Source organism: Hemitrygon akajei, chromosome 27, assembly GCF_048418815.1.
Source record: "Hemitrygon akajei chromosome 27, sHemAka1.3, whole genome shotgun sequence".
NCBI classification, from domain to species: domain Eukaryota; kingdom Metazoa; phylum Chordata; class Chondrichthyes; order Myliobatiformes; family Dasyatidae; genus Hemitrygon; species Hemitrygon akajei.
In genome coordinates, this window is record NC_133150.1 from 54,302,677 (window position 1) to 54,317,246 (window position 14,570).

The 14,570-nt window shown below is 55.1% G+C and overlaps 1 protein-coding gene across 2 annotated transcripts in view; it reads left to right on the forward strand.

Moving 5' to 3' along the window:
• Positions 1 to 401: 401 nt before the first annotated feature.
• The window catches only part of LOC140717059 (immunoglobulin superfamily member 11-like), a 16,499-nt gene continuing 2,330 nt past the window's right edge, over positions 402 to 14,570 (forward strand). Inside the window, exons 1-4 of one of the 2 annotated variants that reach the window (XM_073030242.1) lie at positions 402 to 729; positions 3,896 to 4,056; positions 4,390 to 4,594; positions 13,671 to 13,826. In XM_073030242.1, coding sequence (XP_072886343.1) covers positions 681 to 729; positions 3,896 to 4,056; positions 4,390 to 4,594; positions 13,671 to 13,826 — 571 coding nt within the window. In that variant the 5' untranslated portion in view covers positions 402 to 680. The remainder of the gene's footprint in view (positions 730 to 3,895; positions 4,057 to 4,389; positions 4,595 to 13,670; positions 13,827 to 14,570) is intronic. The other variant, XM_073030243.1, reaches the window with a different exon arrangement.

The window sequence follows — 14,570 nt, forward strand, 5'->3', positions numbered from 1 at the left end:
TCGCTGGGGGTTACAGAGACAGGGAGGGGTGTAGGGGCTGGAGGGGATAACAGAGACGGAGGGGTGTATGCAGATGTGGGGGTTCGGAGGTGTTGATGGAGGGGAGGGGTGGGAGGTCCGGAAGGGATTACAGAGACAAGCGGATGGGTAGGGTTCCAGAGGGGTTTATAGAGACAAGGGGTCAGGTGGGGGTCCAGTGGGATTTATAGAGACTGGGAGGGGTGGGGTCCAGAGGGGTTTATAGAGATTGGGAGGGGTGGGATTCAGAGGGGTTTATAGAGACGAAGAGGGGTGGGGTCCAGAGTGGTTTATAAGAGACTGGGAGGGGTTGGGTCCAGAGGGGTTTATAGAGACGAGGAGGGGTGGGGACCACAGGGATTTATAGAGACTGGAAAAAGTGGTGGCGATCTGGAGACGTTTACAGAGACAGGAGGGTGAAGCTCCGGAGAGGTTTACAGAAACGGGGAGTGATGTCAGAGACAGGGATGGTGTGGAAGACGGCAGTGGGTCGGAGTGCGGAGGTGGGCGTGTGTGCAGACGATAGGGTGGAATGAGGCAGTGAAGGACGGCGAGACGGAGAGTGAGACAGTCGGACAGGGGAAGGCAATGAGGGTGGCGACAAAGAGGAGGAGCCATCGGCCGATTCACACGGACACCTAAACAATCTCCGGCTGTCAGCAATGGCACCGAATCCTGAATGTCTCGCCGTCTGGTGTGGGATTCTCCAAGGTCAGTCTGTGGGGAAGAGAGAGGTGTAAGGGTTAGAGAGGAGGGGAGAAGGAGAGAGACAGAGAGAAGAACTTAGACAAAAGAGAGAGAGAGAGAGAGACCATGTTGTTGATGCAGGGGGAGAGCTGAGTGTCCAGGGATAGCAAGTTCAGGAGAGAAACGTCCCGATGGCCTTTATTGTGGGGATTTTGGCTCCAAGAGTAGAGACATTTTGCTCCAGTTATTCCGCGCTCTTAGGAGACCACACCTGGAATATTGTGGACAGATCTGCGCTCCCCAACTATGCGGGTGGGGGGGGGGGGAGATCTATACGTGACAGAGGGAGTGCAAATAAGGTTCCTCAGATAGATTCCCGAGATGGGGGGGGGGAGGGTATTGTCCCACGAGAACAGATGAAGACTAGGACTGTTAGAAGAACGAGAGATGCCGTCACTGAAATGTCCAAACTCCTTATAGAGCTTGGCAGGGTGAGTGTGGGGAGGATGTTGCCCCGGGCTGGGGTGTCTAGAACTTATGGGAGAATGTGAGACACCCTGTGGGTGTCTGGGGAGGGGGAAACGGCCTGAAAAGAGCGGTCAGCTGTTCAAGACAGAGTTGACAATAAATCCTTGGATATTCTACCCCCGTCACCACCAACCCGGGGAGATATAGGACTGAAACCGTATTGTATACAGGGATATTGTAATTGAGGGACCGAAAGGGGAAGGCAGAGAGAGTGGTCTGTTTCCCAGGACTTGTACTGAGAACGTTTACCAGTTGTTCAAAAAGGGACAGCGTTTTTCTGTATTTGGGCATCGAGGCGTGGAACAGGCAGAGGGACAGGGTGAGGAGCTCAGCATAATTCGCAGATTCCATCCAAACACCGGGGAATGAGGCACAATTTAATGAGTCTGGGATTAATCCAGGGTTTCGGGCAGTTTATACAGAGAATACAGACCCCGGGGGTGGGGGTTACAGTCTGGGATCTAATCCGGGGTTCGGGCAGTTGAATTGAACTGACTTTATTTCTTACATCCTTCACGTACATAACAAGTAAAAATCTTTATGTTAAGTTTCCATCTAAATGTGCAATGTGCAATCATAGTAATTTATAATAAATAGAACAGCCTATGTAACACAGAAATACACTCAAATCAGCGTGAGCTGATCAGTCTGATGGCCTGGCGGAAGAAGCTGTCCCGGAGCTTGGTGGTCCTGGCTTTTATGCTGCGGTACCGTTTACCGGATGGTAGCAGCTGGAATAGATTTTGGTTGGGGTCCCCTATGATTCTTCAGGCCCTTCTTTTCAGACCTGTCTTTGTAAATGTCCTGGATAATGGGAAGTTCACAACTACAGATGCGCTGGCTGTCCGCACCCTGCGATTAAGGGAGGTACAGTTCCCATACCAGACAGTGATTCAGCCAGTCAGGATGCTCTCAACTGTGCTTCTGCAGAAAGTTCTTAGGATTTGGGAACCCATACCAGACTTGCTCAGCCGTCTGAGGTGAAAGAGGTGCTGTTGTGCCCTTTTCACCACACAGCCGGTGTGTGCAGACCACGTGAGGTCCTCGTGATGTGGATGCTGAGGAATTTAAAGCTGTTTACCGTCTCAATCCCAGATCCATTGATGTCAAAAGGGTTTAGCCCATTTCCATTCCTCCTGTAATCCACAACCAGCTCCTTTGTTTTTTGCGACATTGAGGGAGAGATTGTTTTTTGACACCACTGCGTCAGAGAGATGACTTCTTCCCTGTACGCCACCTCATTATGGTTTGAGATAAGGCCAAACAATGTAGTGTCCTCAGCATATTTAATTATCAGATTGGAGCTGTGGGTGGCGATACAGTCATAGGTATCCAGAGAGTAAAGGAGGGGACAGTACACAGCCCTGAGGGCTCCTGTGTTGAGAGTCAGAGGGTTGGAGGTGGGGGAGCCCACTCTTACCACCTGCTGGCAATCTGACAAGAAGTCCAGGATCCAGCTACACAAGGCAGAGTGAAGGCGGAGGTCTCTGAGCTTCTTGTCAAGCCTGGAGGGAATTATGCTGTTAAATGCTGATTTGTAGTCCAAGAACAGCATTCTCACATAAGCATCCTTCTTCTCCAGATGTGTAAGGACGGTACTGCATATAGAGCAGTCGCTTATATAGAGATTACAGACCCCTGGGTGGGTTACAGTCTGGGATCTAATCCGCGCATTCGGGGTGTTTATACAGATCCCCTAGTGGGTTAGACTGGGATCTAATCAGGTCGTCGGGCATTTGATTCAGATTCCCGCAGGTGGGTTTACTGAGATCTAATCAAAGCCAAAGTAAATTTATTATCAGAGTACATACATGTCACCACATACAACCCTGAGATCATTTTCCTGTGCGCATACTCAGCATATCTATAGAATAGTAATTGTAAAGAGGATCAATGAAAGATCAACCAGAATACAGAAGCCAACAAGCTGTGCAAATGAAAATACGTACAAATAAGTAACCTGAGCATGAAATAAGATAGAATCCTTAAGGTGAGATTCTTGGTAGTGGGGACATCGCAATAGATGAGTGGAGTTGTTCCTTTTTCTTTAAGATGGTTGAGGGCTAGGAACTGTTCATTGACCTGGTGGTGCAAATCCTGAGGCACCTGTACCTTCTACCTGATGGCAGCGGCGAGAGAAGAGTGTGGCCTGGGCAGTGAGGCTCTCTGATGGTGGACGCTGCTTTACCACAATGGCATTTCATGTAGATATGCTAAATGGTTGGGCGGGATTTGCCTGTGATGTACTGGGCTGAAACTACTACCTTTTGCTGGATTTTCCATTCAAAGGCATTGATGTTCCCAGACCAGGTCGTGATGCAGCCAGACAGTACAATCAAAGATCTGGGGTTCAGGGAGTTTATACAGATTGCTGATGGGCTGCAGACAGGGATTTAATCCAAGGGTTCAGGAAGTTTTGAGATTACAGATCCCCTGGGTGGGTTACAGACTGGGATCTAATCCAGGTGTTCGGTAGGTAAGTGGATTAACAGACCCCTGGGGGTGGGTTACAGATTGGGATCAATTCCCGGGTTTCGGGGTGTAAGTATATAATATTGGGAGTGGGTTAAGATTGAGAGTGGATCACTAGATTCATGGACCCTGGGATGGTTGGATTTTGAGGAATGCTCCCTACAGACTGATGATGCTCCTGGTTTTCCAGTGCTGAATCTCTGGACTCGGACTACAGGTGATAAATCGATATCCGTCCTGCGCGGATCGAATGTGGAGTTGCCCTGTGACATTCCTGCTGCCGATGATGTCTCCAGACTATACATTGTCTGGAGTGTGACTCCTGCAAATGATGGGGGACCTCCGAGACAGGTCACTGCATGAGGGGCAATTGGAGACTGATCCCAGCTGTTTCCACTCCCACGTCTAATCCCATTGAAACTGACTCACCTCCTCTAATGCCACTGACCCTTATTTGCCCACTCCCATATAATCCCACTGACCCTGACTGATCCACCCCGTCTAACCTCACTGACACTCACTCCCCCACCCCGTCTAATCCCACTGACCCTCACTCCCCCACACCCCCATCTAATCCCACTGACACTCACTCCTCCACCCCGTCTAATCCCACTGACCCTCACTACCCCACCCCTGTCTAATCCCACTCCCACCCCCGGGTCTTAATGTGTCTTTTACCCACAGGTGATTCTGTTTCAGGATGGAGCGGTGATCACAAGCCCCTGGGGCACTGGATCACGGGCCAGATTTGCTGACCACCCCACTCAGAGTGGCAGTGTTGGCATAGAGAGGGTGCAGCAGGAAGACGCAGGGCTCTACCAGTGTGTCACCATCAACCCCGCCAGTGCCCACCACTCCCGTATCCAGACCATCACTCTGCACGTCCTGGGTGTGTCCTAGGGTAGGGGAGAGACGGACAGTGGACAGGAGCAGATGGTGCGAGGAATGAAAGGGGAGACAAGTGGTTGGAGCAAGATGGGGGGGATGGGAAAGAGGGTGTGAGGGGGAGAGAGTGGACAGAGAGCTGAAGGAGGAAGAGATATGTTGATAAGTGGTGAAAGTGGAATAGGATGGAGTGAACAAGGAATGGACTAACGAGAGTGAGAGGGTGTGTGAGAGTGTGGTGGGAATGTGTGTGTACCTATATATGTGGGGGGGGGTGGAAGGAAAGAATGTTGGGGTGTGTGTGTCAGTGTGATTTGGGAGGGTTTGTGTGTGTGGGGGCGAAGTGAGGGTATGTGTGAGTGTGTGGGGGAGGATGTATGTGGGAGGGTGTGGGGGGGATTGCATGTGTGTGGGGGAGGTTGTGTGTGTGAGAGAGAGTGTGGGGGACAGTGAGGAGAGAGGAGGAGAATGAGAGATCGGGTGAGGGGATGGGAGAAGGATGAGAGATCGGAGGAGGAGGATGAGGTTTAGGGTGAGGGGAGAGGAGGAGGATGAGGTTTAGGGTGAGGGGAGAGGAGGAGGATGAGATTTTGGGTGGGGGAGAGGAGGAGGATGAGACTTTGGGTGAGGGGAGAGGAGGAGGATGAGGTTTAGGGTGAGGGGAGAGGAAGAGGATGTTTTGGGTGAGGGGAGAGGAAGAGGATGTTTTGGGTGAGTGGAGAGGAGGAGGAGGTTTAGGGTGAGGGGAGTGGAGGAGGATGAGAGATCGGTTGAGGGGAGAGGAGGAGGATGAGGTTTCGGGAAGGGGAGAGGAGGAGGATGAGGTTTAGTGTGAGGGGAGAAGAGGAGGATGAGAGATCGGGTGAGGGGAGAGGAGGAGGATGAGAGATCGGGTGAGGGGAGAGGAGGAGGATGAGGTTTAGGGTGAGGGGAGAGGAAGAGGATGTTTTGGGTGAGGGGAGAGGAGGAGGAGGTTTTGGGTGAGGGGAGAGGAAGAGGATGAGGTTTAGAATGAGGGGAGAGGAGGAGGAGGTTTTGGGTGAGGGGAGAGGAGGAGGATGAGGTTTCAGGTGAGGGGACAGGAGGAGAATGAGGTTTAGGGTGAGGGGAGAGGAGGAGGATGAGGTTTCAGGTGAGGGGAGAGGAGGATGATGAGAGATTGGGTGAGGGGAGAGAAGGAGGATGAGGTTTAGGGTGAGGGGAGAGGAAGAGTATGTTTTGGGTGAGTGGAGAGGAGGAGGAGGTTTAGGGTGAGGGGAGCGGAGGAGGATGAGAGATCGGGTGAGGGGAGAGGAGGAGGATGAGGTTTCGGGTGAGGGGAGAGGAGGAGGATGAGGTTTAGTGTGAGGGGAGAGGAAGAGTATGTTTTGGGTGAGTGGAGAGGAAGAGGATGTTTTGGGTGAGGGGAGAGGAGGAGGATGAGGTTTAGGGTGAGGGGAGAGGAAGAGGATGTTTTGGGTGAGGGGAGAGGAAGAGGATGTTTTGGGTGAGGGGTGAGGAGGAGGAGGTTTAGGGTGAGGGGAGTGGAGGAGGATGAGAGATCGGGTGAGGGGAGTGGAGGAGGATGAGAGATCGGGTGAGGGGAGAGGAGGAGGATGAGGTTTAGGGTGAGGGGAGAGGAAGAGGATGTTTTGGGTGAGGGGAGAGGAAGAGGATGTTTTGGGTGAGGGGAGAGGAGGAGGAGGTTTTGGGTGAGGGGAGAGGAGGAGGATGAGAGATCGGGTGAGGGGAGAGGAGGAGGATGAGAGATCGAGTGAGGGGAGAGGAGGAGGATGAGAGCGGGTGAGGGGGGAGGAGGAGGAGGAGGTTTTGGGTGAGGGGAGAGGAAGAGGATGAGGTTTTGGGTGAGGGGAGAGGAGGAGGATGAGGTTTCGGGTGAGGGGAGAGGAGGAGGATGAGGTTTAGTGTGAGGGGAGAGGAGGAGGATGAGAGATCGGGTGAGGGGAGAGGAGGAGGATGAGGTTTAGGGTGAGTGGAGAGGAAGAGGATGTTTTGGGTGAGGGGAGAGGAGGAGGAGGTTTTGGGTGAGGGGAGAGGAGGAGGATGAGGTTTTGGGTGAGGGGAGGGGAGGAGGATGAGGTTTTGGGTGAGGGGAGAGGAGGAGGATGAGGTTTAGTGTGAGGGGAGAGGAAGAGGATGTTTTGGGTGAGGGGAGAGGAAGAGGATGTTTTGGGTGAGGGGAGAGGAGGAGGAGGTTTTGGGTGAGGGGAGAGGAGGAGGAGGTTTAGGGTGAGGGGAGAGGAGGAGGATGAGAGATCGGGTGAGGGGAGAGGAGGAGGATGAGGTTTCGGGAAGGGGAGAGGAGGAGGATGAGGTTTAGTGTGAGGGGAGAAGAGGAAGATGAGAGATCGGGTGAGGGGAGAGGAGGAGGATGAGGTTTAGGGTGAGGGGAGAGGAAGAGGATGTTTTGGGTGAGGGGAGAGGAAGAGGATGTTTTGGGTGAGGGGAGAGGAGGAGGAGGTTTTGGGTGAGGGGAGAGGAAGAGGATGAGGTTTAGAGTGAGGGGAGAGGAGGAGGAGGTTTTGAGTGAGGGAAGAGGAGGAGGATGAGAGATCGGGTGAGGGGGAGGAGGAGGAGGAGGTTTTGGGTGAGGGGAGAGGAGGAGGATGAGAGATCGGGTGAGGGGAGAGGAGGAGGATGAGAGATCGGGTGAGGGGAGAGGAGGAGGATGAGGTTTCGGGAAGGGGAGAGGAAGAGGATGAGGTTTTGGGTGAGGGGAGAGGAGGAGGATGAGGTTTCGGGTGAGGGGAGAGGAGGAGGATGAGAGATCGGGTGAGGGGAGTGGAGGAGGATGAGAGATCGGGTGAGGGGAGAGGAGGAGGATGAGGTTTCGGGAAGGGGAGAGGAGGAGGATGAGGTTTAGTGTGAGGGGAGAAGAGGAAGATGAGAGATCGGGTGAGGGGAGAGGAGGAGGATGAGGTTTAGGGTGAGGGGAGAGGAAGAGGATGTTTTGGGTGAGGGGAGAGGAAGAGGATGTTTTGGGTGAGGGGAGAGGAGGAGGAGGTTTTGAGTGAGGGAAGAGGAGGAGGATGAGAGATCGGGTGAGGGGGGAGGAGGAGGAGGAGGTTTTGGGTGAGGGGAGAGGAGGAGGATGAGAGATCGGGTGAGGGGAGAGGAGGAGGATGAGAGATCGGGTGAGGGGAGAGGAGGAGGATGAGGTTTCGGGAAGGGGAGAGGAAGAGGATGAGGTTTTGGGTGAGGGGAGAGGAGGAGGATGAGGTTTCGGGTGAGGGGAGAGGAGGAGGATGAGAGATCGGGTGAGGGGAGTGGAGGAGGATGAGAGATCGGGTGAGGGGAGAGGAGGAGGATGATGTTTAGGGTGAGGGGAGAGGAAGAGGATGTTTTGGGTGAGGGGAGAGGAAGAGGATGTTTTGGGTGAGGGGAGAGGAGGAGGATGAGAGATCGGGTGAGGGGAGAGGAGGAGGATGATGTTTAGGGTGAGGGGAGAGGAAGAGGATGTTTTGGGTGAGGGGAGAGGAAGAGGATGTTTTGGGTGAGGGGAGAGGAGGAGGATGAGAGATCGGGTGAGGGGAGAGGAGGAGGATGAGGTTTAGGGTGAGGGGAGAGGAAGAGGATGTTTTGGGTGAGGGGAGAGGAGGAGGAGGTTTAGGGTGAGGGGAGAGGAAGAGGATGAGGTTTAGAGTGAGGGGAGAGGAGGAGGATGAGGTTTCGGGTGAGGGGAGAGGAGGAGGATGAGGTTTAGTGTGAGGGGAGAGGAGGAGGATGAGAGATCGGGTGAGGGGAGTGGAGGAGGATGTGGTTTAGGGTGAGGGGAGAGGAAGAGGATGTTTTGGGTGAGGGGAGAGGAGGAGGAGGTTTAGGGTGAGGGGAGTGGAGGAGGATGAGAGATCGGGTGAGGGGAGAGGTGGAGGATGAGGTTTCGGGTGAGGGGAGAGGAGGAGGATGAGGTTTAGTGTGAGGGGAGAGGAGGAGGATGAGAGATCGGGTGAGGGGAGTGGAGGAGGATGAGAGATCGGGTGAGGGGAGAGGAGGAGGATGAGGTTTAGGGTGAGGGGAGAAGAAGAGGATGTTTTGGGTGAGGGGAGAGGAGGAGGAGGTTTTGCGTGAGGGGAGAGGAGGAGGATGAGAGATCAGGTGAGGGGAGAGGAGGAGGATGAGAGATCGAGTGAGGGGAGAGGAGGAGGATGAGAGCGGGTGAGGGGGAGGGGGAGGAGGAGGTTTTGGGTGAGGGGAGAGGAAGAGGATGAGGTTTTGGGTGAGGGGAGAGGAGGAGGAGGTTTTGGGTGAGGGGAGAGGAAGAGGATGAGAGATTGGGTGAGGGGAGAGGAGGAGGATGAGGTTTAGGGTGAGGGGAGAGGAAGAGGATGTTTTGGGTGAGGGGAGAGGAGGAGGAGGTTTAGGGTGAGGGGAGAGGAAGAGGATGAGGTTTAGAGTGAGGGGAGAGGAGGAGGATGAGGTTTCGGGTGAGGGGAGAGGAGGAGGATGAGAGATCGGGTGAGGGGAGTGGAGGAGGATGAGGTTTAGGGTGAGGGGAGAGGAAGAGGATGTTTTGGGTGAGGGGAGAGGAGGAGGAGGTTTAGGGTGAGGGGAGTGGAGGAGGATGAGAGATCGGGTGAGGGGAGAGGTGGAGGATGAGGTTTCGGGTGAGGGGAGAGGAGGAGGATGAGGTTTAGTGTGAGGGGAGAGGAGGAGGATGAGAGATCGGGTGAGGGGAGTGGAGGAGGATGAGAGATCGGGTGAGGGGAGAGGAGGAGGATGAGGTTTAGGGTGAGGGGAGAAGAAGAGGATGTTTTGGGTGAGGGGAGAGGAGGAGGAGGTTTTGCGTGAGGGGAGAGGAGGAGGATGAGAGCGGGTGAGGGGGAGGGGGAGGAGGAGGTTTTGGGTGAGGGGAGAGGAAGAGGATGAGGTTTTGGGTGAGGGGAGAGGAGGAGGAGGTTTTGGGTGAGGGGAGAGGAAGAGGATGAGGTTTTGGGTGAGGGGAGGGGAGGAGGATGAGGTTTTGGGTGAGGGGAGAGGAGGAGGATGAGGTTTAGTGTGAGGGGAGAGGAGGAGGATGAGAGATCGAGTGAGGGGAGAGGAGGATGATGAGGTTTAGGGTGAGGGGAGAGGAGGAGGAGGTTTAGGGTGAGGGGAGAGGAAGAGGATGTTTTGGGTGAGGGGAGAGGAGGAGGAGGTTTTGGGTGAGGGGAGAGGAGGAGGATGAGAGATCGGGTGAGGGGAGAGGAGGAGGATGAGAGATCGAGTGAGGGGAGAGGAGGAGGATGAGGTTTAGGGTGAGGGGAGAGGAAGAGGATGTTTTGGGTGAGGGGAGAGGAGGAGGAGGTTTAGGGTGAGGGGAGTGGAGGAGGATGAGAGATCGGGTGAGGGGAGAGGAGGAGGATGAGGTTTCGGGTGAGGGGAGAGGAGGAGGATGAGGTTTAGTGTGAGGGGAGAAGAGGAGGATGAGAGATCGGGTAAGGGAAGTGGAGGAGGATGAGAGATCGGGTGAGGGGAGAGGAGGAGGATGAGGTTTAGGGTGAGGGGAGAGGAAGAGGATGTTTTGGGTGAGGGGAGAGGAGGAGGAGGTTTAGGGTGAGGGGAGTGGAGGAGGATGAGAGATCGGGTGAGGGGTGAGGTGGAGGATGAGGTTTTGGGTGAGGGGAGAGGAGGAGGATGAGGTTTAGTGTGAGGGGAGAGGAGGAGGATGAGAGATCGGGTGAGGGGAGTGGAGGAGGATGAGAGATCGGGTGAGGGGAGAGGAGGAGGATGAGGTTTAGGGTGAGGGGAGAGGAAGAGGATGTTTTGGGTGAGGGGAGAGGAGGAGGAAGTTTTGCGTGAGGGGAGAGGAGGAGGATGAGAGATCGGGTGAGGGGAGAGGAGGAGGATGAGAGATCGAGTGAGGGGAGAGGAGGAGGATGAGAGCGGGTGAGGGGGGAGGGGGAGGAGGAGGTTTTGGGTTAGGGGAGAGGAAGAGGATGAGGTTTTGGGTGAGGGGAGAGGAGGAGGAGGTTTTGGGTGAGGGGAGAGGAGGAGGATGAGGTTTTGGGTGAGGGGAGGGGAGGAGGATGAGATTTCGGGTGAGGGGAGAGGAGGAGGATGAGGTTTAGTGTGAGGGGAGAGGAGGAGGATGAGAGATCGAGTGAGCGGAGAGAAGGATGATGAGGTTTAGGGTGAGGGTAGAGGAAGAGGATGTTTTGGGTGTGGGGAGAGGAGTAGGAGGTTTAGGGTGAGGGGAGTGGAGGAGGATGAGAGATCGGGTGAGGGGAGAGGAGGAAGATGAGGTTTCGGGAAGGGGAGAGGAGGAGGATGAGGTTTAGTGTGAGGGGAGAAGAGGAGGATGAGAGATCGGGTGAGGGGAGAGGAGGAGGATGAGAGATCGGGTGAGGGGAGAGGAGGAGGATGAGGTTTAAATTGAGGGGAGTGGAGGAGGATGAGGTTTCGGGTGAGGGGAGAGGAGGAGGATGAGGTTTTGGGTGAGGGGATAGGAGGAGGAGGAGGAGGAGGTTTAGGGTGAGGGGAGAGGAGGAGGATGAGGTTTTGGGTTAGGGAAGAGGAGGAGGATGAGGTTTAGGGTGAGGGGAGAGGAGGAGGATGAGAGATCGGGTGAGGGGAGAGGAAGAGGATGAGAGCGGGTGAGGGGAGAGGAGGAGGATGTGGTTTAGGGTGAGGGGAGAGGAAGAGGATGAGGTTTTGGGTGAGGGGAGAGGAGGAGGAGGAGGTTTAGGGTGAGGGGAGAGGAGGAGGATGATGTTTCGCGTGAGGGGAGAAGAGGAGGATGAGGTTTAGGGTGAGGGGAGAGGAAGAGGATGTTTTGGGTGAGGGGAGAGGAGGAGGAGGTTTAGAGTGAGGGGAGAGGAGGAGGATGAGAGATTGGGTGAGGGGAGAGGAGGAGGATGAGGTTTAGATTGAGGGGAGTGGAGGAGGATGAGGTTTCGGGTGAGGGGAGAGGAGGAGGAGGAGATTTAGGGTGAGGGGAGAGGAGGAGGATGAGGTTTTGGGTGAGGGGATAGGAGGAGGAGGAGGAGGAGGTTTAGGGTGAGGGGAGAGGAGGAGGATGAGGTTTTGGGTTAGGGAAGAGGAGGAGGATGAGGTTTAGGGTGAGGGGAGAGGAGGAGGATGAGAGATCGGGTGAGGGGAGAGGAAGAGGATGTGAGCGGGTGAGGGGAGAGGAGGAGGATGTGGTTTAGGGTGAGGGGAGAGGAAGAGGATGAGGTTTTGGGTGAGGGGAGAGGAGGAGGAGGAGGAGGTTTAGGGTGAGGGGAGAGGAGGAGGATGATGTTTCGCGTGAGGGGAGAAGAGGAGGATGAGGTTTAGAGTGAGGGGAGAGGAGGAGGATGTGATTTCGGGTCGGGAGAGGAGGAGGATGAGAGATCGGGTGAGGGGACAGGAGGAGGATGAGAGATCGGGTGAGGGGACAGGAGGAGGATGAGAGATCGGGTGAGGGGAGAGGAGGAGGATGAGAGATCGGGTGAGGGGACAGGAGGAGGATGAGAGATCGGGTGAGGGGAGAGGAGGAGGATGAGAGATCGGGTGAGGGGACAGGGGGAGGATGAGAGATCGGGAGAGGGGGAAGAGGAGGAGGAGGTTTTGGGTGAGGGGAGAGGAGGAGGATGAGGTTTAGGGTGAGGGGAGAGGAGGAGGAGGAGGTTTCAGGTGAGGGGACAGGAGGAGGATGAGATTTAGGGTGAGGGGACAGGAGGAGGATGAGGTTTAGGGTGAGAGGAAAGGAGGAGGATGAGGTTTCAGGTGAGGGGAGAGGAGGATGATGAGAGATTGGGTGAGGGGAGAGGAGGAGGATGAGGTCTCGGGTGAGGGGAGAGGAGGAGGAGGAGAGATCGGGTGAGGGGAGAGGAGGAGGATGTGGTTTAGGATGAGGGGAGAGGAGGAGGATGAGGTTTCAGGTGAGGGGACAGGAGGAGGAGGTTTAGGGTGAGGGGACAGGAGGAGGATGAGGTTTAGGGTGAGGGGAGAGGAGGAGGATGAGGTTTCAGGTGAGGGGACAGGAGGAGGATGAGGTTTAGGGTGAGTGGACAGGAGGAGGATGAGGTTTAGGGTGAGGGGAGAGGAGGAGGATGAGGTTTCAGGTGAGGGGAGAGGAGGAGGATGAGAGATTGGGTGAGGGGAGAGGAGGAGGATGAGGTCTCAGTTGAGGGGACAGGAGGAGAATGAGAGATTGGGTGCGGGGAGAGGAGGAGGAGGAGTTTTCGGGTGAGGGGACAGGAGGAGAATGAGAGATTGGGTGAGGGGAGAGGAGGAGGATGAGGTCTCAGGTGAGGGGACAGGAGGAGGATGAGAGATTGGGTGAGGGGAAAGGAGGAGGATGAGTTCTCAGGTGAGGGGACAGGAGGAGAATGAGAGATTGGGTGAGGGGAGAGGAGGAGGAGGAGGTTTCGGGTGAGGGGACAGGAGGAGAATGAGCGATTGGGTGAGGGGAGAGGAGGAGGATGAGGTCAGGTGAGGGGACAGGAGGAGAATGAGAGATTGGGTGAGGGGAGAGGAGGAGGAGGAGGTTTCGGGTGAGAGGGAGTAACGAAGAAAGCAAACGGTTATTATGAAAATCAGAGGGCAGCAGAAAGGAAATTGGGGGAGAGAGATGGAGTGGCACAGGGAGGGCTAAAAGAGTGAGCAGCGTGAGGGTGAATAAAGGGAGAGTGTGGCAAGAGGGGAGATATAGGACAGGCAAGATGGGCGTGGCAAGAAGTTGAATAAGGAAAGGGAGAAGGTGAAAAGGGAGGGTGGGACAATTGGCATGGGAGAAGAAGAGGGAGGGGAAGGAATGAAGGGGTAGGGTGGATGGGTGGGAGGGAAGGAATGGGAAATGGGAGTGAAGAATGTAAGGGAGTCAATGGAGTGGTAGATTGAGGCATTTGGGAGGCACAGAGTGGCAATGAGTGAGAAAAGGACAGAATAGAGATAATAAAGAGAAGGGGTGGGTGAGAAGGAGAGAGGAGAGAGGGAGGATGTGGGAGGAGGAGAGGGAGAGAGAGATGGAGAGGGAATGAGAGAGGGTCAGAAGGAGGGAGGCAGGAAGGGAGAGAGGAAAAGCGAGGAGGGAGCGTGAGGGTGTGGGTGGATGAGAGGGTGAGGGAGAGAGATATGTGTGTTATGCAGTAAGTGATGGGTTGTCCTGTCCTTCACAGATGCTCCCACACACCCCAATTGTGCAATGGAGGGGGAGGAGGTGCTTGGAGGCAGCGTGATCCTCACTTGCGACTCATCCACCGGCAACCCAGCTCCCATGTACAGCTGGTGGAGGGTGGACTCCAATAGGAACCAGATGCTCAACTCCTCACACAGTGAGTGTGTGATGGGACAGTGTAGAGGGAGCTTCACTCTGTGTCTGACCCATACCAGGGGAGTGTGTGATGGGACAGTGTAGGGGGAGTTTCACTCTGTGTCTGACCCGTGTCCTGGGAGTGTGTGATGGGACAGTGTAGAGGGAGTTTCACTCTGTGTCTGACCCGTGTCCTGGGAGTGTGTGAGGGGACAGTGTAGAGGGAGTTTCACTCTGCGTCTGACCCGTGTCCTGGAAGTGTGTGATGGGACAGTGTAGAGGGAGCTTCACTCTGTGTCTGGCCCGTATCCTGGGAGTGTGTGATGGGACAGTGTAGAGGGAGCTTCACTCTGTGTCCGACCCGTGTCCTGGGAGTGTGTGATGGGACAGTGTAGAGGGAGTTTCACTCTGTGTCTGACCCGTGTCCTGGGAGTGTGTGAGGGGACAGTGTAGAGGGAGTTTCACTCTGTGTCTGACCCGTGTCCTGGGAGTGTGTGATGGGACAGTGTAGAGGGAGCTTCACTCTGTGTCTGACCCATACCAGGGGAGTATGTGATGGGACAGTGTAGAGGGAGCTTCACTCTGTGTCCGGCCCGTATCCTGGAAGTGTGTGATGGGACAGTGTAGAGGGAACTTCACTCTGTGTCTGACCCATACCAGGGGAGTGTGTGATGGGAAAGTGTAGAGGGAGTTTCACTCTGTGTCCGACCTGTATCCTGGGAGTTTGCGATGGGACAGTGTAGAGGGAGCTTCACTCTGTGTCTGA